Here is a 24,457-nt window from a genome sequence, read left to right on the forward strand (position 1 = left end):
GTGATATATATACACCATGGAGTATTATTCAGCCATAAAGAAGAATGAAATTATGACATTTGCCAATAAATGGATAGAACTGGAGATTATCTTGCTAAGTGAAATAAGCCAGTCTCAAAAAAAATCAAAGGTCAAATGTTTTCTCTCAATGTGGAAGCTAATCCAAAATAAAACAGGGGGAAGGGAGAATTTCAGGGACTTGAGTTGTAGCTCAGTGTTAGAGTGCTCGCCTAGCGCATGTGGGGTACTGGGTTCCATCCTCAGCACTACATAAAAATGAAATATAGATTCTGTGTCCACCTACAACTAAAAAATATTTTTTAAAAGGGAGAATTTCATCAAAATAAAGGAAAGATCAGTAGAGTAGATGAAGGAGATTAAGGGGGAGGAAGAAGGGACAGGAAAAGGGAAGAACAGTGGAATGAATCTGATGAAATTCTGTACGTACATACGTGAATATACCACAGTGGATCCCAACATCAAGCATACCCACAAGATACTAATTTAAAAAAAAAAACTAAATAAATTGCAGAAAGTTCTATAGAGCAGAGGGAGCAAGGGGAAAGTGGAAGAGGGGGAGGGGGGAAGTGCTGGGGAAAACAATTGTTGGGATAGTGACATTCTCTGACTTTAAAAAATTTATCTTTTGCTGAGCACTGTGGCACACAGCAGTAATTGCAGGGGCTCAGGAGGCTGAGTCAGGAGGACTGCAAGTTCAGAGCCAGCCTCAGCAACTTATTGAGGCCCTAAGCAACTAAGCAAGACCCTGTCTCAAAATTTAAAAAAATTTAAAAAGTGTTGGGGATGTGGTTCAGAGGTTAAGTGCCCCTATACTCAATCCCTAGTACCCCCAAATTTATCTTTTTAATTTTATCATTTGAATATAAATATGCTATAAAAGTGGTCAGTGTTAAAGCATTTTAATTTGCCTAGAACTGACGAGATCACTTCTTTTCCAAATGTTCATTTGGGATAAACTAATTGCTGCCAAACTCATTCTCCCTTTTTTTTTTTTTTTTTTGCCTAATGTAATTGTCATGGTTGTGTTCCTTGACTTCTGTTTTTCTGGAATATCCCATTAGTAGCAATGACTCCTTTCTTTGAAATTCCCTTTTCTATATATTAATACTTCACCATCTGATTTACCGCAAACTATCATTTTCTGCCCTCAAAGTTAGCCTCCATATCATCATACTCTTCCTAAAGCATCAATTTTATTCTTCATTCTCTTTAAAGACAGAAAGAGCTTGGGATATAACTCGGTGCTAAAGACAAGAACTTGCTAGCATGTGTGAGGCCCTGGCTTTGATCCCCAGCAATGCAAATAAAACAAACCAAAGCAAAAACATAAAGATCCCTATGATTTTTTTTAAAGGAGCCTCATTTATCAGCACATTATTTATGATTTCCTATAATCTCATTGATTTATTCATGCAACTGGATTTCCCACTACTTTGCAACATAAATCTTGTGGATTAGTTTTGTAAGCTACTCATATGAAATGATCTTTCTTTCTTTCTTTTTTAAAAATATTTTTTAGTTGTAGTTGGACAAATACCTTTATTTTATTTATTTTTTTATGTGGTGCTGAAATCAAACCCAGTGCCTCACACGTGCTAGGTGAGTGCTCTACCGCTGAGCCACAACCCCAGCTCCTCCCCTGAAATGATCTTTCTTATTTGTGCTTTTTTTTTCCCCCCATTGCTGGGGATTGAACAAGGGCCTTGCTCAGGCTCTTCAAGTACTCTGCCACTGAGCTATATCTCGAGCCCTCTTATTTAGCTTTCTCTGTCGTTTCTTTTCCCTCAAAACATGCTTTTTTCTTCTACTGCCTTTCCAAGTTCTCCCCATTTTGCTGAATTCAGTTTAGACTTCTCCCTTCACAGGATTTCTGAAGTTGACAGACTTGATCAATCTCTTTTCAAAATCACTTAGTATTTAAGCATTTATTACATTTTATATTATACTTTGTCATTATCTTATTCTGTATATCTTATAAGGTTTTTGCCTAACAAAATTGTTTTTTTTTAAACAGCAACATTTACATCCTAACATTTATTCTAACCCCTTACTAAACATAGTAAACTTTCAAGAAATACTTTGTGATCAAAATAGTATTGTTGACCAAATATAGATAGCAAAGGTTAGATCAGTTAGAGAAAATAGCACTCTTTTTTGGGGGGAGCGGTACTGGAATTGAACTCAGAGGTGCTTAACCACTGAGCCACATCCCCACCCTTTTTTATATTTTATTTAGAGACAGAGTCTTGCTAAATTGCTTTGGGTCTCACTAAGTTGCTGAGGCTGGCTTTGAACTTGCAGTCCTCCTGCTTCAGCCTCCTGAGCTGCTGGGATTACAGACATGCAGGCAAAAAATAGCTCTCTTAAGAGATTTTTTATATATCTACAATTGATACTTTCTGAAGATACTTCTTTAGAAACTCAAACTCAGTCTTTTTTTTTTTTTTTTTTTTTAATGGTACTGGGAATTGAACTCGGGCACTCAACCACTGAGCCACATCCCCAGCCCAGTTTTGTATTTTATTTAGAGACAGGGTCTCACTGAGTTACTTAGTGCCTTGATAAATTGTGGAGGCTAGCTTTGAACTTGTGATCCTCTTGCCTCTGCCTCCCAGCAGCTGGGATTATAGGCATGGATCACCACGCCCAGCCTCAAACTCAGTCTTTTAAAAATATGATTTTAGGGGCTGGATATGTAACTCAGTGATAATGCATGTGTAGCATGCACAAGACTCTGTGTTTGATTCCTAGCACATGCATGTGTATATACATATGCACAATAGTCTCTTAAAAATATATCTGGTTCTCTTATTATGCATTAGTTATATAATGCTATATAACATATCACTCCAACATTTTAGTGACTTCAGTCAGTAAACATGTATTTATCTCACAGAACCTGTAGATCAGGAATTTGGGTTGGATTTAGCTAGGTCGCCCTAATTCAGGGTATAGCAGAGAGTTCCAGTCAAGGTGTTGACCAGGGCTGCAGGTTCAAATGAAGGTCCAGCTTAGGAGAATAGTCTTCAAATCATTTACACAGTTGTTGGCAAGATATAGTTCCCCATGGGTTGTTGGACTGAAGTCCTTAGTTCTTTCCTGGCTATTCACTAAAAATGTCCCCAGGTCCTTGCCATAGGAATAGCTCATGGCAGCTGTTCCTTCTCAGGTGAAAGAACAGAACTACAAAAGCCACAATATTTTATATTCTAATTTTTAATGGGACAATTCATTTCTTCTGCCATTTTTTAAAAATATATTTTTTAATTGTAGATGGACACAATACCTTCATTTTATTTTTTGTGTGGTGCTCAGGATCAAATCCAGTGCCCCACACATGCTAGGCAAGCACTCTACCATTGAGCTACAGCCCCAGCCCTCTTCTGTCATTTTATTTATTAGAATTGAGTTAGTAAATTCATTCTATGCTCAGGGAAAGAGGATTATACAAAGAAGTTGGGAAATATAACTCATCAGTAGAGTACTTGTATTGCATGTACAAGGCCTTGGGTTCTATGATCCCCAGCCTAGTGGGAGGAAAAAATAGTGGTAGAATATCAGGAGGATGGAGATCATTGAGGCCCATCTTAGAGGTTGTTTTCCTTAACTAGGCTCTTCTTTTATCTACTAGAAACTTTGGCCTCTGGAAAAAAAAGAGTTACTTATCTGAGTCTTTCCCAGTAATCATTCTCTTTGCACCTAAACTTTAGTCTATAGTAACATGTCCAGGGTTATTTCATGCTATTTTATATAATGCTCTGAATCCTGGCCCTACTATGGTGATATTCAGGAGAACATGCAGTCTCTTATCAAAATAAACATTGAATCCAAATGAAATATAGGATTCAAGTATAACATTTTTGTTCCAGTTATTTGAATAAATAATATATAGCATATGCTCAAAATAAAGCATATTTTCAATTAAATCTTTTTCTTTTAAAGTTTTTTTAACGTTTATTTTATTTATGTGGTGCTGAGGATCGAACCCAATGCCTTACACATGCTAGACAAGAGCTCTACCACTGTGTTACAACCATAGCCCCTTCAATTAAATCTTCTGTCAAAACCTCAACATGGGGTGGTTGTGGTTCAGTGGTAGAGTGCATGCCTGGCATGTGTGGAGCACTAGGTTTGATCCTCAGCACCTTATAAAAGTAAGTAAATAAAGTAAAAGTATTATTCCTCTACAACTACAAAAAAATTTTTAAATAAAAAAATAAATTAAAAAAACAAAACAAAACTCAACATGAAGTTGGGGATGTAGCTCAGTGGTAGAATATTTGCCTGACATTCATGAAAGCCCTGCATGGGGCTTTATTTCCAGCATTGCCAAAAAGCAATACACATAATGTGCTGTGTAAAGAGTCAAAACATTTTTTGTAAATTGGCTTACTTATACATGTCCATCAACCAATTAATTTAATGCTTTTGGAGTCCTTCTACATATGCAGAATGAAATCATTGTTGGTTAGACTTTACAATCTTAAAGTTCTAATTGAAAGCACACAAATAATATATTAATGTTCATAGGAATTCTTTTGTGATCAGAGTTGGAAAGTTTAACACAATACTTGATGAAGTCTTTAAAAGTTTATTTTGAATTAGAAAAATAAAGGTTATATTAAAGCAATTTTATTAGCTTGTTAGCAGTTTGGGAGGTTGGGTTAGAACTAGTTCCATATAATGTTTCTTTCAAAATAAATAAGGTAAATGAAAAATTTAAACATTAAAAAGAGACAAGTGTTGGACAAGTGCTCATACCTATAATACCAGCAACTCAGGAAGCTGAGGCAGGAGGATCAAGTTCAAGGCCCAGCCTCATCAACTTAGTGAGACCATACCTCAAATTTTTAAAAAGGGCTGGAGATATGACTTAGTAGTAGGGCGCTCCTGAGTTCAATTCCCCAGACAATCAAAAAATTTAAAAATAATATTTTTTGCTGTGCACCTGTAATCTCAGCAACCTGGGAGGCTGAAGCAGGAGGATCACAAATACAAGGCCTCAGCAGTTTAATGAGGCTGTAAGCAATTTAGTGAGAGCCTTTCAAAATAAACAATAAAACTGGTTGGAGATAATGCTCTGTGATAAATTTCCCCTGGGGTCAGTCTCCAATTCATGAGGATGTGTAGTGGGGTAAGGAGTGAGACCAAATTAAAATATATATTTTTAAATATCCATTTTTTAATGCAAAAAAATTTTGGTTTTTCTGAGTTTTGGATATTTAACATACTTATAACACCCACTGTTAATGAAGTAATTAGAGGAATATTTGATTGATAGCAATAGAAATTGTTACAATGTTTGGGAGTAGTAATATATAAAGAAACTCAAATGTATTATAAAATGGGCGATAAGAAAAATTTAATGGTATTTTTAAGTACATTGAAAAAAAAATCTGAGGATAGCAAACAGTTATTGCTTTTCTCTGGATAGAATTGAGGGGTCAACATTTATATCCTCTATTGATCCAGTGTTTAAAAATTTATAATTGAAAGCTTAATTTTATAAACAAAAAAATTAACATTTAAAAAGCAATTTCACAATTTTGTTTTTACAGGAGATTACATGCTTGATTCGAAGCCAAAAGAAATTTCAGAAATTCAACGTTTAAATTATGAACAGGTAATAAATGTGGCTTTTATTATATTAAGATATTTAATTTTTTTTTTAAGTTTTTTTTTTTTTTTAAATATTTTTTTTTTTATTTATCGGCGGACACAACATCTTTGTTTGTACGCGGTGCTGAGAATTGAACCCGGGCCCCACGCATGCCAGGCGAGCGCGCTACCACTTGAGCCACATCCCCAGCCCAAGATATTTAATTTTTATGTTATGAATATATTCGTTGTTTTCTCTAGCAGTGACTTGCAGTCTTTTCTATAAAGGACTAAATAGTAAAAATTTTAGGTTTTTATAGTAAATATTTAATAGTAAAATTTTGCAGGCCAAATATGGTCAGTGACTGTCGCATATTCTTTGTTTTCTTTTTTCCTTACCCTTTAAATATGTAAGAACCCTCAGTGCACAGATTTGGCCCATAGGCCATACTTAAGATTCCTGGTTTCTGTGAATACATATGCTATAGAGGATGACATGTCAATACTAGATGAGTGGGGAATAATAACCTGGTAATTTTTTGAAAAACTGACTTTCACATGTATGTGTCATTTCCTTTGCTTATATTTATTTTTCAATTATGGTTTTCTTTTTCTGTTCTTTCTTTTTTTCTTTTCTTTTTTCAGTGCTGAGAATCAAACCCAGGGCCTCCCAGTATTCTAGGCAGGCACTGTACCACTTAACTATACCCAACACCTGAAGTTTTGTTTAGGAGAAAATTAAGCAAGTAATGTTTCTGGTATGTCATTAGGACACATTTTGCTGCTTTGTAGTTTCAATATGTCCACATTTCTTGTTATGTTCTTTAGAGATCCTTTAGGAAAAGTTACTAGGTTCAAAATCATCAGAGCTGGAAGAAAGCAAGCAGACTTTGTTTTCTTCAGTATTCCTCTTTACTTGGAAAGAGAATGAGGAAAAAGTTGCTTCATTTAGTGGGAGGAAGTCTCAACCAGGGAAGAAATAAACATTACTAGAACCTTCTTAATCACTTTTAAAAAAATATTTTTTGTTTTAGTTGTAGATGGACACAATACCTTTATTTTATTTGTTTATTTTTATGTGGGGCTGAGGATCAAACCCAGGGCCTCACATGTGCAGGGCAAGTGCTCCACCACTGAGCTACAACCCCAACCCTGCTTATTCACTTTTTTTTGTTTGTTTGTTTGTTTATAGACCTTTATTTTATTTATTTATATGCAGTGCTGAGAATTGAACCCAGTGCCTCACACATGCCAGGGAAGTGTGCTACCACTGAACCACCCCTCCCACCCCCCCTGTTTACTCACTTTAAAAGTATATTTTTAAATATACTTTCATTAGTAAAAAAGAAAGCAAAATCTATTTCAGTATTGCAAAATTTTTTGGATTTTAATGTTCAGATAATTTTGTCCTAATAGAATTGAAAAGTCAACATCTTGAATTTCATTGTTATCCAAGATAGGAAATCTGTATCTAAAGCCAAAAAAATTTGTATGCCAAGTAATTTGAATTTTGTTAGGATAGAGCTGTGGAATTAGCTAAGTTCAGTCCTCAGCACTGACCCCACCAAAAAAACTTTTTGGAATAATTTGTAGTTTAAAGCAATGATTTCCAAACATTTTTAGGAATAGAAACCATTTGTCAAGTGAAATCTTTTTTTTTTTTTTTTTGTACAGGGGTTGATCCCAGGGGTGCTTTACCACTGAACTATATCCCCAGCCCTTTTTATATTTTTTAAATTTTTTAAGCTTTCTTTCTTTTATTAAATATTTATTTTTTAGGTGTAGTTGGACACAATGTCTTTATTTTATTTACTTATTTTTATGTGGTGCTGAGGATCGAACCCAGGGCCTCTCACATGATAGGCAAGCGCTCTACCGCTGAGCCACAGCTCCAGCCCCAAAAGCTTTCTTTTTTTAAAGAAATAACTTTATTTCATTTATTTATCTTTTCATGTGCTGCTGAGGAATTGAACCCAGTGCCTCCCATGTCGTAGGCAAGCGTTCTACCACTGAGCTACCACCCCATCCCCTTTTTATTTATTAATTTTCAGACAGGATCTTGCTAAGTTGCTTAGGGCCTAACTAAGTTTCTGAAGCTGGCCTTGAACTTGTGATCCTCCTATCTCAATCTCCCAATTTGCTGTGATTATAGGTATGTGCAGTCCACCCAGCTCAAATGAAATATTATTTATATAAGCCCCCAATATATAAAACCAGTAAATGATACTTTATAAGTATAAGATTATATGGTTTAATTTATATAATTGATTTATCAAATTTATATAATTTCTTATTGAAATTAGGCTTTTCAATTAATGACAGATTTAAAATTAGAAATTATGATTGATAATTGCAGTTTTCTGTCAACCTCTGAATTCATTTTACTTCTGTTTCACATTCTTGAGAAATGATTGACAGATGTTTTCAAATGATATTAGCATTTTGTTTAAGTTCATCTTTCAGTCAGTCTCAGGATACACTTTCATTACAATGATTTAGACTCTTAAAGAGTGGTTGGAAGTTTTATCTCATAGTTGAGAGAAACAATATTTAACAACTGCTTGCATTTCCTAAAACTATCAGGCCAAAAGTACTCTTCACTTAAAATAAGCATTAAAAGTATTTATGAGGTTATTATAACTACCATTAGTTTTGAGAATAGTATGTACCAAGCTGATACGCTGAGTCTAAACTAGTGTTTAATGTTCTACAGGCATGAGGTGATAGTGTTCTTTTTTTTGTAATTTTATATGAGCAGATATGGTCAAACCTTAATTTTAGAAAAGCCAATGCAGAGCTGCCATCTTCCCAGATTTTAACTTTTTACTAGAAGATGTAAATAAACAACATGTTTTTTCAGTTTAATTTAATGTTAAACACCATCATAGTACAAGAAAATATGATATGCATGTCAACAAATTTTTAAATAATTACAAAGACATTTTTTAAAAATTTTTATTTTTTATTAGTTGCTCGAGACAATACAATGATCTTGACAATATCATACATTTGATTCAAATAGGGTGTGAATTCTCATTTTTCCACGTGTACAGACTGCAAGATCACGTTGGTTATACAGCCACATATATACATACAGCAATACTAGTGTCTGTTGTATTCTGCTGCCCTCCCTATCCCCCCCTCCCCTGCCCTTCCCTCCCATCACTTCTCTTTACCCAATCTACTGTGACACATTTCTCTCTCTCTCTCTCTCTCTCTCTCTCTCTCTCTCTCTCTCTCTCTCTTTTTCCTTCCCCATCACACCATCATATATGTATATTGTATAATGATGAAGGTCTCCTTCCATCTTCCGTGCAACTCCCCTTCTCCCTCTTTTTTCCTCCCACCTCTCTTCCCTATTTAGTGGTAGTCTTCCTCTCATGCTCTTCCTCCCTATCCCATTTTGAGTCACCCCCCTTACATCAGAGAAGACATTTGGCATTTGTTTTTTAGTGATTGGCTAACTTCACTTAGCATAATCTGCTCTAATGCCATCCATTTCCCTGCAAATGCCATTATTTTGTTATTTTTTAGTGCTGAGTAATATTCCATTGTGTATAAATGCCACATTTTTTTTTATGCATTCATTTATTGAAGGGCATCTTGGTTGGTTCCACAGTCTAGCTATTGTGAATTGTGCTGCTATGAACATTGATGTAGCTGTGTCCTTGTAGTATGCTCTTTTTAAGTCTTTTGGGTATAGTCCAAGAAGGGGAATAGCTAGGTCAAATGGTGGTTCCATTCCCAGCTTTCCAAGGAATTTTCATACTGCCCTCCAAATTGGCTGCACCAATTTGCAGCCCCACCAGCAATGTATGAGTGTACCTTTTTCCCCGCATCCTTGCCAGCACTTATTGTTGTTTAACGTCATAATGGCTGCCATTCTTATTGGAGTGAGATGGTATCTTAGAGTGGTTTTAATTTGCATTTCTCTGATTGCTAGCAATGGTGAGCATTTTTTTGTGTATTTGTTAATTGATTGTATATCCTCCTCTGAGAAGTGTCTGTTCAGGTCCTTGGCCCATTTGTCGATTGGGTTATTTGTTTTTTTGTTGTTTAACTTTTTGAGTTCTTTGTATATCCTAGAGATTAGTGCTCTATCTGAAGTGTGAGGGGTAAAAATTTGTTCCCAGGATGTAGGCTCCCTGTTTACCTCACTTATTATTTCTCTTGCTGAGAAAAAACTTTTTAGTTTGAATACGTCTCATTTGTTGATTCTTGATTTTAACTCTTGTGCTATAGGTGTCCTATTAAGGAATTTGGAGCCCGACCCCACGAGATGGAGATTAGGGACAACTTTTTCTTAAATTTAAAATATTTCCTCATTTTAGAAATACCTTGGGGAAGAGTTCTAAGAAACAGTTTAACCACTATCTTAAAGGATCCAGTAGTAATTTTTTTTATGATGTAAGCAATCATCCCTCAAATTTATATTTTATAATATTAATTATCATTGTGGAATTAGGAACCAGGTGACAAAAGATTTATCCCTCTTAATCCTTTGTTTATAAATTTATTTTGTATCAGTTTTATAAATCTCTATAAAGATAATAAAACTATCAAATAGTACTATCAAATACTATTCAGTTATTTTAATACTAAATAACCCATAATAAACATAGCAAGTATATGAAGATATAAGCATGAGCTCAGGAACCATGAGAAATTACACTATTCCCTACCAGGCATGGTGGCACCTGCCTTTAATTCCAGCTACTCAGGAAGCTGAGACAGGTGAGGACAGCCTGGGCAATTTAGGAAGACCTTATCTCAAAAATAAAAAAATAAAAAGGGATGGGGATGTAGCTCAGTGATAGACCACCCCTGGGTTGAATCCCTACTGCCACAAGGAAAAAAAGAGAGAGAGAGAGAGAGAGAGAGAGAGAGAGAGAGAAAAAAGTAAAAGTAAAGAAATTATAATGTCCCCAAAGGAAGGTGGGTGATTAGCAGCCAAGAATTTAACAAAAATAGAAGAAAAATTTGGTGGTAGAATTATAATCCTTAGCTTGCTCAATATTGTTCACATTTTTTTCAGATTCATAATTGTTGTGGCTTTAGAAAAGGTTTTGCAACACTTAAAGGAAAAAATGTGAACTGAATGTTTTTAAGAGTTAACTTTTGGGAAGACTGAGAAAATGTATTGTTTTAGGGTACTGTGAAGACAAAGTGTTATCCACTGTAAAAACCGTGTTATCCTATTTATAAATGTGTCATTTATACATTTAAAACATTTTACTAATTTGTTTGCAGTCTGTTCACTTTCTTAAAATGGGATTTAATAAGTTATTTGATAAAATCAGAACATTAATTTTATGACCTAAATTTGCCTTCTTTAAATTCTAGAGATGCTCCCTAATTTGTTGTTGTTTGGCACCAGGAATTGAACCCAAGGGTGCTTAACCACTGAGATACATCCCCAACCCTTTTTTATTTTTTGAGACAAGGTCTTATTAAGTTGCTTAGGTCCCATTAATAAGTTGCTGAGGCTGGCTTTGAACTCATGACTCTTCTGCTTCAGCCTCCCAAATTGCTAGGATTAGAGGTGTGTGCCACCACACCCAGCCCTACTTTTAATATAAGAAGGGTTTATCCTTTCTACTATAAGCCCCTCCAGTAGTCCTATTTTATATCTACTTAAATACTACTACTTTTATGTCTTCTAGCATACTGTCTGATAAGCTGTAGAGATTCTGTAAAAGTTTATTAAATTTTATGTATTTTTAAAATTTTTTCTATCAAATATGTCCTCCATACAGATATTCATATTTATTTTATTAAAATGTTTAGAAAAAATGTTTTAAAATTGTCTTCATTACTGACTTACATGATCACATTTACTGAGAACTGTGGACAGAATGACCCCTTAATTTGGGCAGTAAGTCTCTGATCCACTTTCTGCCTGGCTCTCAGACTTCATCTCTACAACTTTTCATCTCACTTATTTTAGTCTAGCATTGTTGAACTCCTATGCTGTAATAAATTCATTTCTGCATCAGAATTTGTGCACTACTGTGCACTTTGTCTAGAATGGTCTTTTCCCAGGGCTTCCCAAGACTTTCACTTTAGTCTCTATTTAACTATCATTTTTGAAGAAGCCTTCCTGTTTTCCTTTAGATTCAAGGCATTCACTGCAAAATTGAGTGTGGAAAGAGTAGGGAATTTCCATGTAAATCCTGTACTTCCATATACCTCATGTACAGCGTCCCCCACTATCAGCATCCCATCAGAGTTGTACATTTGTTATATCATTAATGCACCATTGTCACCCAAAGTTCATGACATAGTTGTATTCACTTTTGGAACTATACATTCTTTGTATTTTGAGAAATGTATGATGACATGTGTTCACCATTATGATATCATACAGAATATTTTCACTATCCTAAAAATCTTCTGTGCTTTGCCTATTTATCCCTTTCTCTCCCTAATCCCTCACAACCACTGATTTTTACTATCTGTAGACTTGCCGTTTCCAGAGTGTCATTTGAAATCATACCATTTGTAGTATTTTCAGATTGACTTTTTTCACTTAGTAAAATAATTTGTTTCTTCCATGACTTTTCATGACTTAATAGCTTATTAAAAAAACAAAAATTTCAAAAAGTTATATTATGAAATTTATCCTTTTGATCATTTTTAATTATACAGTTTAATAGTGTCAGTTATACTCAGCATTGTGTAACAGATCTTTTTCATCTTGTGAAACTGAAATTTTATACTCATTGAACAACAACAACTCTCCATTTCTCATCCCCTCAAGTCCCTGGAAACCACCATTCTACTCGTTTTTATGATTTTTTTATTACTGTAGATACCCCATTTAAATGGAGTCATAAGGTATTTGTACTTTTGTGACTAGCTTATTTCATTCTTCATAATGTCCTCAAGGTTCAGCCATGTTGTAGCATTTGACAGAATTTTTCATCTTTTTTTAATGCTGAATAATATTCCACTGTATGTATATATCACTTTTTCTTTATCCATTCATCAGACAATGGGAATTAGGACACTTCCACTTCCCTTTTTTTTTTTTTTTTTTTTAATTATTTAAACCGGGGATTGGACACCAGGCCACATCCCAGGCCTTTTTATATTTTGTTTAGCGACATGGTCTCACTAAGTTGCTTAGGGCCTCGCTAAGTTGCTGAGGCATGCTTTATACTTACCATCCTCCTGCATCAGCTTCTTGAGCCTTTGGGATTACAGGTGTGCACAATCATGCCCAGCTCCACTTCTTAACTATTGAGAATATGTTGTAATGAACATGGGTCTGCAAATATCTTTTTATGTGTGTGTGTATGTGATACTGGGAATGAAACCCAGGGTCTTGCATATACTAGGCAAGTAGTCTGCTACTGAGCTATTTTATTTTATGTTTTGGTACTGGGGATTGAATTCAAAGGCACTCAACCACTAAGCCACATCCCTAGCCCTAATTTGTATTTTATTTAGAGACAGGGTCTCACTGAGTTGCTTAGGGCTTGCTTCACTGTTGCTGAGGCTGGCTTTGAACTCATAATCCTCCTGTTTCAGCCTCCTGAGCCACTCAGATTACAGGCATGTGCCACTGCACCCGGCAAGCTATTTTGTTTTTCAAACAGGGTCTCACTAAATTGCCTAGGTTAGCTTGAATTTGGAATCTTTCTGCCTCAGTCTTCAAAGTACCTGGAATTACAGGTGGTACAACCACACCTGGCTGACTTTTAGAAATTGTTTGGTTTGTTGTTGTTTTTCCAGTAACAGAGCTAGAACCCAGGGATATTCTACCTCTGAGTACAACCCCAACCCTTATTTTTAATTTTGAGACAGGGTTTTGCTAAGTTGCTGAGGCTATCCTTGAATGTTTGATCTTTCTGCCTTAGTCTCCTGAGACACTGGGATTACATAGAAATTCTTTTTACTTTAAACTTTCACATCTAAAATAGGTCCTTCACCCCTTCCACTCTGTACAACCTCAGACTACTCAATTTTTCTTACTAACACTTGACATTGTACTGTAAATTTACATATTTAGAATGTTAGTTACATAAGAACAAAATTTTGTTTTATTCACCATTGTATCTTTGGAACTCATGAATGTCTGGAACATAATAGATACTTAGTAATAAAAATCTATTGAAGAGGTGCTGGGGTTGTGGCTCAGTGGTAGAGCGTTCACCTCGCACCTAAGAGACCCTGGATTTGATCCTCAGCACCACATAAAAATAAACAAACAAAATAAAGATATTGTGACCATGTATAACTAAAAAATTATCTTAAAAAAATCTATTGAGGAGCTGAATAAATTGGATAAAATGGAAAACTCGTTTTTAAAAATTAAAGAGACAACTGAGTCTTCCTATTTATCCAGGTTGGCCCCAAACTCCTGTGCTCAAGGAGTTCTCCTGCCTCAATTGCCTGAATAGCTGGGACCACAGGGGTATGCTATTTTAGTTGCTTTTGTTTTTATTTTTCTAAACTATATCTTTCCCCCTTTTTATTTTCAGAATATGAGTGATGCTATGGCAATTTTGCACAAACTTCAGACAGGCCTGGATGTAAATGTCAGATTCACTGGTGTTCGAGTGTTTGAATATACACCAGAATGCATAGTGTTTGATCTTCTTGATATTCCCTTGTACCATGGATGGTTAGTGGACCCTCAGGTAAGTAGAAGAATTTAAATTATATAAATATAAATACAGAAAAAAATATTAATTTTACAAATTAATCTTAATTTATATTTTCTGATGCTTATATTTTTATGCTTTGATCCAGAATAAGCCAAATCTTGAGATGAAGGGCATAGACTTCCAAACTATCAAATACCAAAGTCTGCCCAGATTTCTGATCCCACCTACAAGGAGTTAGGATCTAACTCCAAAGTTAGACAAATTGTCCCCACAGGATTATCCTCACCTCTCACACCTACCACAAGTTCAGAGGTTTCCCAAGAGTACCCTCAGGTTTAATAATTTTCTAGAAAGATTCCCAAAGTCTGTCCTGGGTTGTGGCTCAGCAGTAGAGCACTCACCTAGCATGTGTGAGGCCCTGGGTTCCATCCTTAGCACCACATATAAATAAATAAAATAAAGGTACTGTGTCCACCTAACTTAAAAAAAAAAAAAAAAAAAAGCACTGAGTTTAAAAAAAAAGATTCCCAGAGTCCACTGAACCTATGAAACTCACTGTTACAGGGAAAAGATATAGGTCAGCCAAGAAAATAACTGCACAGGGCAAAAACTGGGAAGATTCCAAAAAAGCCTCTGTTGTCCTCCAGACATGTTATCTTTTTGAAATTGATATATGACAATATACATGGAATGTTGGCAATCCTGGCCTTCAATGTTAAATTTTTTTATTGAGATTTTATTGCATAAACATGATTGATTGATTGCCCATATGGTTGAATTTAGTCTCCAGCTCTTCCTTTCCAGTGGGCTAAACTGACACCATAGTGTTCATGGGGCCCCCATGAGTCACCTCATTAATATAAACTGCAGGGATGGTCCAAGGGACCCATCTCAAATTACAAAGTTTCTCCTATTACTAAAAAAATTCCAAGGGTTTAGAATTTGTTTCCAGGAGACAAACTTCTGGCGTTTGTAAGGTCAGAACTCTCTTTGAGCAAGACCATATTTATTGTACAGCTTTGAAAAGAGATTTTTTTTTAATTTTTTTTTTTTAGTTGTAGATGGACACAATACATTTATTTTATTTGTTTTTATTTTTATGTGGTGCCAGGGATTGAACCCAGTGCCTAACACATGTTAGGCAAGCACTCTACCACTGAGCCACAACTCTGGCACCTAAAAGAATTTTTTAGATCATCCCAACATTTATTTTAAAAGCTGTCTCATATTCCCATCATTCTTTTTTTTTTAATAATATCTTTGTTTTATTTTTATATGGTGCTGAGGATCGAACCTACTGTCTCACACGTGCAAGGCAAGTGCTCTCCCTCTGAGCCACAATCCCAGCCCTTCATATTCCCATCATTCTAACTGTTCATTTCTAAATATGCAGAGAACCTTGATATTTACTAGTTCAGCATTCCAGATTGTGCTTCTTAGCAAGTACATTGGGACCCTGATATGAAGTAGATGACACACCCAAGGATAATTGACAGACGTTTAAGGAAGAGAGTATATGTATTTATAACAATGTGGTCAAAGTTGGGGAAACAAGTGAGGGATAATGAAGCATTGTAGAGTTAACAAGAGCCAAAAACTATTGCTACCCTTAACTCTGAAGAGACTAGGAAAGGGTGTAATTAGTAGAACTCAGCCAGACCAATTGTTGAAACATAGGTCTTGAGCTGTGGCCCAGCAGGGGAAGGGTGAAGGTAATACTTAACTCTTTTTTTTTAAAATTTTTTATTTGTTTTAATTAGTTACACATGACAGTACAATGACCTTGACATTGACTCCCTCTGATTTCCTCCAATATCTCTCATTGGCCAATTGTCTGGTAACTGGAGAGTAAGAATTCCAGTTGCTTTAATCTGTAGAGATTGACCTCTTGGCCTGAGGATGTAGCTCATAATAGAGCACTTACTAGCCTATGTGAAGCCCTGGTGCAATCCCCAGTACCACACCAAAATAAAAAGAAACAATTTTTTTATTATATACTAAATTTTTCTATAGGCTTAGTCTTCTCTAGTCATTCCTTTAATCTGTCTTCTTTCTACTCCTATACTATTTTACTATTTTTATAGCTTATTTTTATAATTTTTAAACATAAGGTAAAAAAATGTCAAAATATTATTTATTTGAGAACTTTAAAGAGAAAAAAAAAGGAGGAATAGTCACAGCAGATGGGGTCTCACTAAGTTGCTTGAGTGTCTTGCTGAGTTGCTAAGGCTGGCCTTAAATTTGCAATCTTTTTGCCTCAGCCTCAAATCACTGGGATTACAGGTGTGTGCCACTTTTCCCCACTACCTTTTTATTATTATTATCATTATTTTTTTGAGAATTTTAATATTTATTTTTTAGTTTTCGGCAGACACAACATCTTTGTTTGTATGTGGTGCTGAGGATCGAACCCGGGCCGCAGGCATGCCAACCCCAGCCCATGAACTCATTAACTATAAGAGGAGAGATCATAATAGTAAGAACATGGCAGTGCTTTTTCCATGCCTGTCCATTCATAAAAGCAAATGGTATTCTGGACAATGGAAGGATAGCTTACTATAAGAAGGGCATCTGTGTCTTTACTGGTACTTTGCTTCTGGGAAGATCACTGAAAAGTCTTAACATACCCAACCATTTACGCAAAGCAAAATGGGTTGAGTTTGATCCTGGTGGATGGCAATGCCAGGTAGTTTTGATTATTTAGGTGAATGAGATGATAGCCTGAGGAAATTAAACTTGAGTTCTTAAAAAGTAAACTCAGATCATCTCTTTGACTTTGTGAATAACTATATGTCATCCAGTAAACAGGTGAGTCCATATGCTTAAAGAAAAAGTAGAAAAGCAATTATCAGGTTTTACTGGTTTAGATAGTAGTTTTTGAACTCTCAGAGTAGCCTCATGTCTGCTTTTTTTGCTTACTTTCTTTGTGCCAGAAGAATTCTACTGCTGGAAGAAAAGAACAAGGCAAAAGTTTGAAATTCATAGGTCTACACCAATCACATTTCAGAACTGGATGGTTCTCTGTAGTCTGATTCTGTTTTTTGTAAATAACTATTTTTCAAATAAATCCCTGCATTTGTTGTTGGATGGTGGGCACCCAAATTCAGTCATTGTAAAGGTATTCCCCAATTGTCAATTGATAACTAACTCCTTAATAGCAACTCTGGAGGCCAGATGATGATGGAGCGATATATTCAATGTGCTGAAAGAAGAGAAATGCTAACTTATAATTCTATTCTCAGTAAAATTATTACTTTTATCTGAAGAAAAGTCATCATTTAGATTAACTAAGTTAAGATCATTTGCTGCCAGTAGACTTTATTTTAAATTTTATTTTTTTGCCATGATAGACATTGAGCCCCAGGACCTTAGAATGCATAATAAGCAAGCATTCTACCACTAAGCTACATCCCTACTCATAGGCCACTATTAATTATTTTGGTCAGAAGGAAAATGATCCCTGATTGAAAGAAAAGTTGAATGGAGAGAATATAAGATGATAACTACATGGATAAATCTAAATGATGAATATACAAATAACTTTTTGTTTGTTTGTTTGTTACTGGGGATTAAACCCATGGGTGCTTTACCACTGAACTACATCCCCAGTCTTATTTATTTATTTATTTATTTATTTGAAGAGTATTACTAAATTGCTGAGGCTGGCCTCAAACTTGCAATACTCCAACCTTTAGCCTCCCAAATTGCTGGTATTATAGGAATGGGCCACTGCTCTCTGCCACAAATTAAAAAAAAAAAAATTATTTTAAAAATTCATGATAGAATATGTAAAAATCATAACAAATTTAAAGAATGATTAAATGGAAATGAAGTATTCCGAGGACCTAGAATGAATTATTAAAGAAGAAAATAATTAAGATGTTTGTTTTTCTTTTTGAGATGGGGTCTCTCTGTGTTGCCCAGGCTGATCTCAAATTCAGCTTCCCAAGTAGCTGAGAATAAGGGTACCTATCCCGTGCCTAGCCTAAAAATAAATTTTTGACTTTGATATGGTAGGTATAGATGTTTTTTTAAAAAATATATTTTATTTTTTAGTTTTAGGTGGACACAATATCTTTATGTAGTGCTGAGAATCGAACCCAGTGCCTCTCGCATGCTAGGCTTGTGTGCTACCACTTGAGCCACATCCCCAGCCCCAGGATAGATGTTTTATAGTTTCTGTAGCATCTCTGTTCAATATAGTAGCCATGTATGTCTATTTAAATTTAAAAATTTAGTTTCTGAGTTTTACTAACTGCATTTTAGTTTCTCAGTAGACACGTGGGCGTCAATGGTAGAGCATTTAGCTAACATAAGCAAGACAGTTCAGTACCACAAGAAAAGAAATTAGACAGTTCAGTACCACAAGAAAAGAAATTAATAGCCATATGTGACCAGTGGATATTCTGTTGGGTATCATAGATTTGGAAAATTTCCATCATTGTTAAAAAATACTATTGGATAGTGCATTTCTAAAGTAACCATGAAAACCTTGGAAACATATGGGTAACTTTTAGATTAGTAGAAAAAGAAGAATTAGTCTAAAAAGAAGGAAAAAGGGAGAGAGAAAGTAATACTGATCTGATGGGACAGACAGAATGGTTATATCTAATGAATTTAAATATATGAATAATAATTCATAGCCAAGAAATAACCTAAGTATCCATCAGCTGATGAATGGGTAAAGAAAATGTAATACACATATATAATGGAATACTATTCAGCCAAAAAAAAAGAATGTACTGTCATTTGGGACAAAATGAGAAAAAATAAGTGAAGTAAGTCAAGCACAGAAAGATAGATCCATATGATTTTATGGGGAATTTTAAAAAGTTGATCTGATAGAATTTAAGAGTATAATCGTGGTTATCAGAGAGTGGAGACAGTAAGGAATGATGGGAAACATTAATGGATATGTACTAAGTTACAATTAGATAGAAGCAAAAAACTGTTGTGTGCTGTTACATAGTGTAAATAGCAATAATGTACTTTACATTTCAAAAATATAGAATAGATTTTGAAAATTTTCACCATAAAATAATGATAGTTTGAGGAGATAAATCTGTTTAACCTGATTTAAATATTATCCAATGTATACATGTATTCAACACATTTTATCCCATTAATAATGTGCTTTGATATTTTTATGTAACAGTTAATAAAAGAATAATTATAATAATAATAATAACTATTATTATTAATGGTACTGGGAATTATACCCACTGAGCTACATCCTCAGCCCTTTTTATTTTTTTATTTTGAGACAGGATCTCAAAAGGTTGCACAGACTAGTCTCAAACTAGTGATAATCTTGCCTCAGCCTTCTGAGTAGCTAGGATTTTAAGCATGTACAACTGCACCTGGCAATAAAATTATTTCTAGAAGAAATAATTATAGTAAGTGTAAATAGGAGTAAATACTCTAAAAAGAGTATTCTCAAAACTACGCTGAGATTTCATCTCACACCAGTTAGAATTGCAGTCATCAAGAATACAAATAAAAATAAATGCTTCTATACTGTTGGTGGGATTGTAAATTAATAAATCACTATGGGAATAAGTATAGAGGTTTCTCAAAAGAGTTTGCCTGGAACTACCATATGACATGGCTATACCATGCCTTGGTATTTATCCTGAAGAATTAGTCATCATACTAAAGTGATACATGCATATCCATGTTTATAGCAGCACAATTCATAGTAGCCAAACTATGGAACCAACTTAGGTATCCATCAACAGATGAATGGATAAAGAAAATGTGGCATGTATACACAATTGAGTTTTACTGAGCTATAAAGAAAAATAAAATAATGTTATTTGCAGGAATATGAATAAAACTAGAGACTGTCATGTTAAGAAAAATGAGTCAAACTCAGAAGATCAGGAGTCATGTATTTTCTTTCATATGCCAAAGCTAAAAAGCAAAAGGAAAAGAAAGTTGGGGGTGGATATCCTGAAGATCAAAGGGAAATCAGTGGAGAAAAAAGGGACCAAGGGATGGGAGGTGGAGAGGGAGAAGGGGAGAATGCTAGGGAGTGACATTGACCAAATTATGTTGTTATATTATATACATGTCTAAATAGGTGTCAACAAGTTCCTCATAATTCCTATAATGCATCAATAAAAATGTGGGGGAAAAAAATCACTGAAATAAAAAAGGAAAAAAAAAAAGTATGCGGGGGATGTAGCTCAGTGGTAAAGCATTTGCCAGCATCCTCAATACAAAAAGAAGGAAGGAAGGAGAATTATTCTGAGGCTAGAATAATTTGTTTATTTATTTATTTATTTTTTGCTGTTTACAAGACATATATAAACAATATGGTTATACAGAAAGATTACAAGGAAAAAGAGATGCTGTATAATTACTAGTCAAAAGAAAGCTGGTGTGTCCTGTATTAATATTGGAAAGAATAGATGTCAAATCAAAAAGCATTACTAATGATAGAATTTTAATTTAATAAAAATTTAATAAAATCATTTGAAATTTTTGTGCTTCAGAAGATATCTGGAAAGTAGATAGCCTAAGTGACTGTTCATTCCTTAGACCCACAGGAACTGCCACAACAAATAAAGATCATTATTTTTATAATGAAAAGCAAAATTAGTATGCATCACAATTGAGTACACAATTGAATTTTACTGATAATAAGTGCATAAGCAAAATTTGACATTGTCACAGTGAAAGATTTTAATTACCTATCTCTATAATTAATAGAAACAAAAGAAAAAATCTAATAAATTTACATTCTTTCACAATTCTATTATTTTTGAACAATTTCAGATTTATAGGAAAATTGGAAAGAGAGAGAATTTCTTAATGTTAATGTCTTATATGACCGTGATACATGTATGGAATTTCATATTGGTACATCACTATATTAACTAAATTATTATTTTTTTGTGTGTGTGTTTATAGATTTATTTATTCTGGCCATTTTACATAAATGAAACCATATAATACGAAATATTTTGTGATGAGCTTCTTTCACTCAGCATAATGTTATTAAGTTTTATTCTTGATATTGCATATTTCAGAACTTCATGTGTTTTTATTGCAGAATAGCATTCTTTTTTTCATGTTTTTTTAAATTAGTTGTTCAAAACATTACAAAGCTCTTGACATATCATATTTCATACATTTGATTCAAACGGATGAACTCCCATTTTTACCCCATATACATATTGCAGATTCACATCGGTTACACATCCACTTTTTTACATACTGCAATACTAGTGTATGTTTTATTCTGCTGCCTTTCCTATCTTCTACTATCCCCCCTCCCCTCCCCTCCCCTCCCCTCCACTCCACTCCCATCTTCTCTCTCTAACCCATCTACTGTAATTCATTTCTCTCTCTTGTTTTTTTTTCCCCTTTCCCCTCACTTCCTCTTATATGTAATTTTTGTATAACAATGAGGGTCTCCTTCCTTTACCATGCAATTTCCCTTCTCTCCCTCTTTCCCTCCCCCCTCTCGTCCCTGTTTAATGGTGATCTTCTTCTCATGCTTTTCCTCCCTATTCTGTTCTTAGTTGCTCTCCTTATATCAAAGATGACATTTGGCATTTGTTTTTTAGGGATTGGCTAGCTTCACTTAGCATAATCTGCTCTAGTGTCATCCATTTCCCTGCAAATTCCATGTTTTGTCATTTTTTAGTGCAGAGTAATACTCCATTCTGTATAAATGCCACATTTTTTTTATCCATTCATCTATTGAAGGGCATCTGGGTTGGTTCCACAGTCTAGCTATTGTGAATTGTGCTGCTATGAACATCGTTGTAGCAGTATCCCTATAATACGCTCTTTTAAGGTCTTTAGGGAATAGTCCAAGAAGGGGAATAGCTGGGTCAAATGGTGGTTCCATTCCCAGCTTTCCAAGGAATCTATTAACTAAATATAATCTTTATTCAAATTTCACATATTTTTCCACCAATTTTTTTTGTTGTTGTTGATGGTGTTCCAAAATCCAGGATATCATATTGCATTTAATCAGCCTATCTTTCTAGTCTTCTCTAGTGGATTAAATTTTCTTTCTCTGACTACATTGCAATTTATCTAGAAATCAGTAGAAAAACAATAAATAGAAACTACTTGGGTCAAGAAAATAATAATGTAATTTAGGATATATTTTCAATTACATAGTAACTAAATCCATATTAAAACCTGTGAGATTTGGGCTGGGGTTGTGGTTCAGCGGTAGAGCGCTCGCCTAGCGCGTGCTCGCCCTGGATTTGATCCTTAGGACCACATAAAAATCAATAAATAAAATAAAAGCATTGTGTCCAACTACAACTAAAAAATAAATATTAAAAAAAAAACTTGTGAGATTTAACCAGAATAGTTTTTAGAGAGATCTTTAAACCTTAAGTTCATATATTAAAGGAAAAGACTAAAAACGAATGAGCTGTTTATCCATCTTAATAAAGCAGAAAGTATCAAAGTAGGAAGTAAACATAAGGAAGATGAACAAAGCTAAAATTCTTTGAAAATGATTAAATGATAAATAGAAAGTGAAAATTTTAAAACATTATTTATATAGCATAAGTTCCTAGGAATAAATGTGATAAAAAGATGCACAAGACATCTATGAGAATAATTTTTTTTGTTTTATTTATTTATTTTTAAAAGACATTACCTTACTGTGTTGCCCAGGCTGGCCCTGAACTCCTAAACTCTAGCCATCCTTCCTCCTCAGGCCCCAAGTACCTGGGACTACAGGCATAGGCTACTACCTGGCTTTGGAAATAATTTTTATATTTGAAAGAAATTAGAGACCCATATAAAATACAGAGATATGGTGCTCTTAAATTTCAAGACTGGAATTATAAAGATTCCAGTTTTTCCAAAAAGTACAATCAAACAAAATTCCAGCAAACTGGGCGGGGGGTGGGGGGTGGGGGGTGGTTTAGGAGCAGGTAGTTGTGGAATGCAACATGGTTTTTTTTTTTTGTTGTTGTTGTTGTTTTAAGAGGGGGGGGGGAGAGAGAGAATTTTTTAATATTTATTTTTCAGTTTTCAGTGGACACAACATCTTTATTTTATTTTATGTGGTGCTGATGATTGAATCCAGCGCCCCGCGCATGCCAGGTGAGGGCGTTACCACTTGAGCCACATCCCCAGCCCAACATGTTTTTTTTTTTTTTTTTTTTTACTAACTTATATGAAAGTAGAAAAGGCCAGTAATAAACATCAAGATATTCTTGAAGTAGAACAAGTAGGGAGGACATACTTTTCCATATATGAAATAGCTAATATTATATTAAGAATTAGACCAGAGAATAGAGCCATCCCACCCCCCAAAAATAAACCACTGTGCTTATGTAGACAGAAATAGGGCATTACAGAGCAAGAGGGAAGAGCAATTCTTTCAATAAAAGGTGCCAAGACAATTTGTTGGCCATAGTGGAAAAATGAAATTTGTTTTCCACAATTCACACAATAATGATTCTGTTCCATGTGCATTAAAGTTTAACTGTAAAAAAAAATAAAACTAGGGGCTGGGGTTGTGGCTCAGTAGTAGAGTACTTGCCTAGCACGTGTGAGGCCCTGGTTTTGATCCTTAGTACCACATAAAAATAAATAAAATAAAGGTATTGTGTACAATTACAACTAAAAAATAAATATTTTAAAAAACAAATATAAAACTAAATGTTTGAGACCCAACAATAGGGAGGAATTTCTAAACAATACAAATCCATTAACCTATAAAGGAAACATTAGTAAACATGACTACCTTAAAATTGAGAATTTGAGTTCATCTAAAGTCATCCAAAGAGGATGTAAAAGCAAGCCACAGAGTACATGACTGCAACTTATAGAAGATTAATATCTAGAAGGTATAAAGAACTCCCAGAAATAATTTTTTAAAAGGTAGACAACTCAGTAAAAAAAAGATCAAACAGACATTTCACAAAAATGGATATCCAAATGGCCAGTGAACTTACAAATTTGTCATGAAGGTAATACAGATTGAAATAAAAATGAGATACCATTATAACCTTGTCAAGCTGGCCAACATGTGAAAGTCTAACAATATTGAATGTTGGAGAAGATTTCAACATTGTGAATTTTTAGATCCTGATAATAAGAATGGAAATTAGCCATATACTCTGGGAAACAATGATTCCTTCAACATGAGAACTTAGATGCTATTAGCAGTATTATATGCTATGGCAAATAATACTGCTATGAACATTCATGTACATTTATCCTGTTTCACACATGGAGAG

At 34.5% G+C, this 24,457-nt stretch overlaps 1 protein-coding gene across 2 annotated transcripts in view; it reads left to right on the forward strand.

Annotated features, from left to right (window-relative positions):
- Mindy2 (MINDY lysine 48 deubiquitinase 2) overlaps positions 1 to 24,457 on the forward strand; it is an 81,236-nt gene that overhangs the window by 23,224 nt on the left and 33,555 nt on the right. For both annotated transcript variants that reach the window (XM_076850857.2, XM_076850858.2), the window contains exons 3-4: positions 5,580 to 5,644; positions 14,106 to 14,264. In XM_076850857.2, the coding sequence (XP_076706972.2) occupies positions 5,580 to 5,644; positions 14,106 to 14,264 (224 nt within the window). The remainder of the gene's footprint in view (positions 1 to 5,579; positions 5,645 to 14,105; positions 14,265 to 24,457) is intronic.

The sequence above is a fragment of the Callospermophilus lateralis genome, chromosome 3 (genome assembly GCF_048772815.1).
Source record: "Callospermophilus lateralis isolate mCalLat2 chromosome 3, mCalLat2.hap1, whole genome shotgun sequence".
NCBI lineage: Eukaryota > Metazoa > Chordata > Mammalia > Rodentia > Sciuridae > Callospermophilus > Callospermophilus lateralis.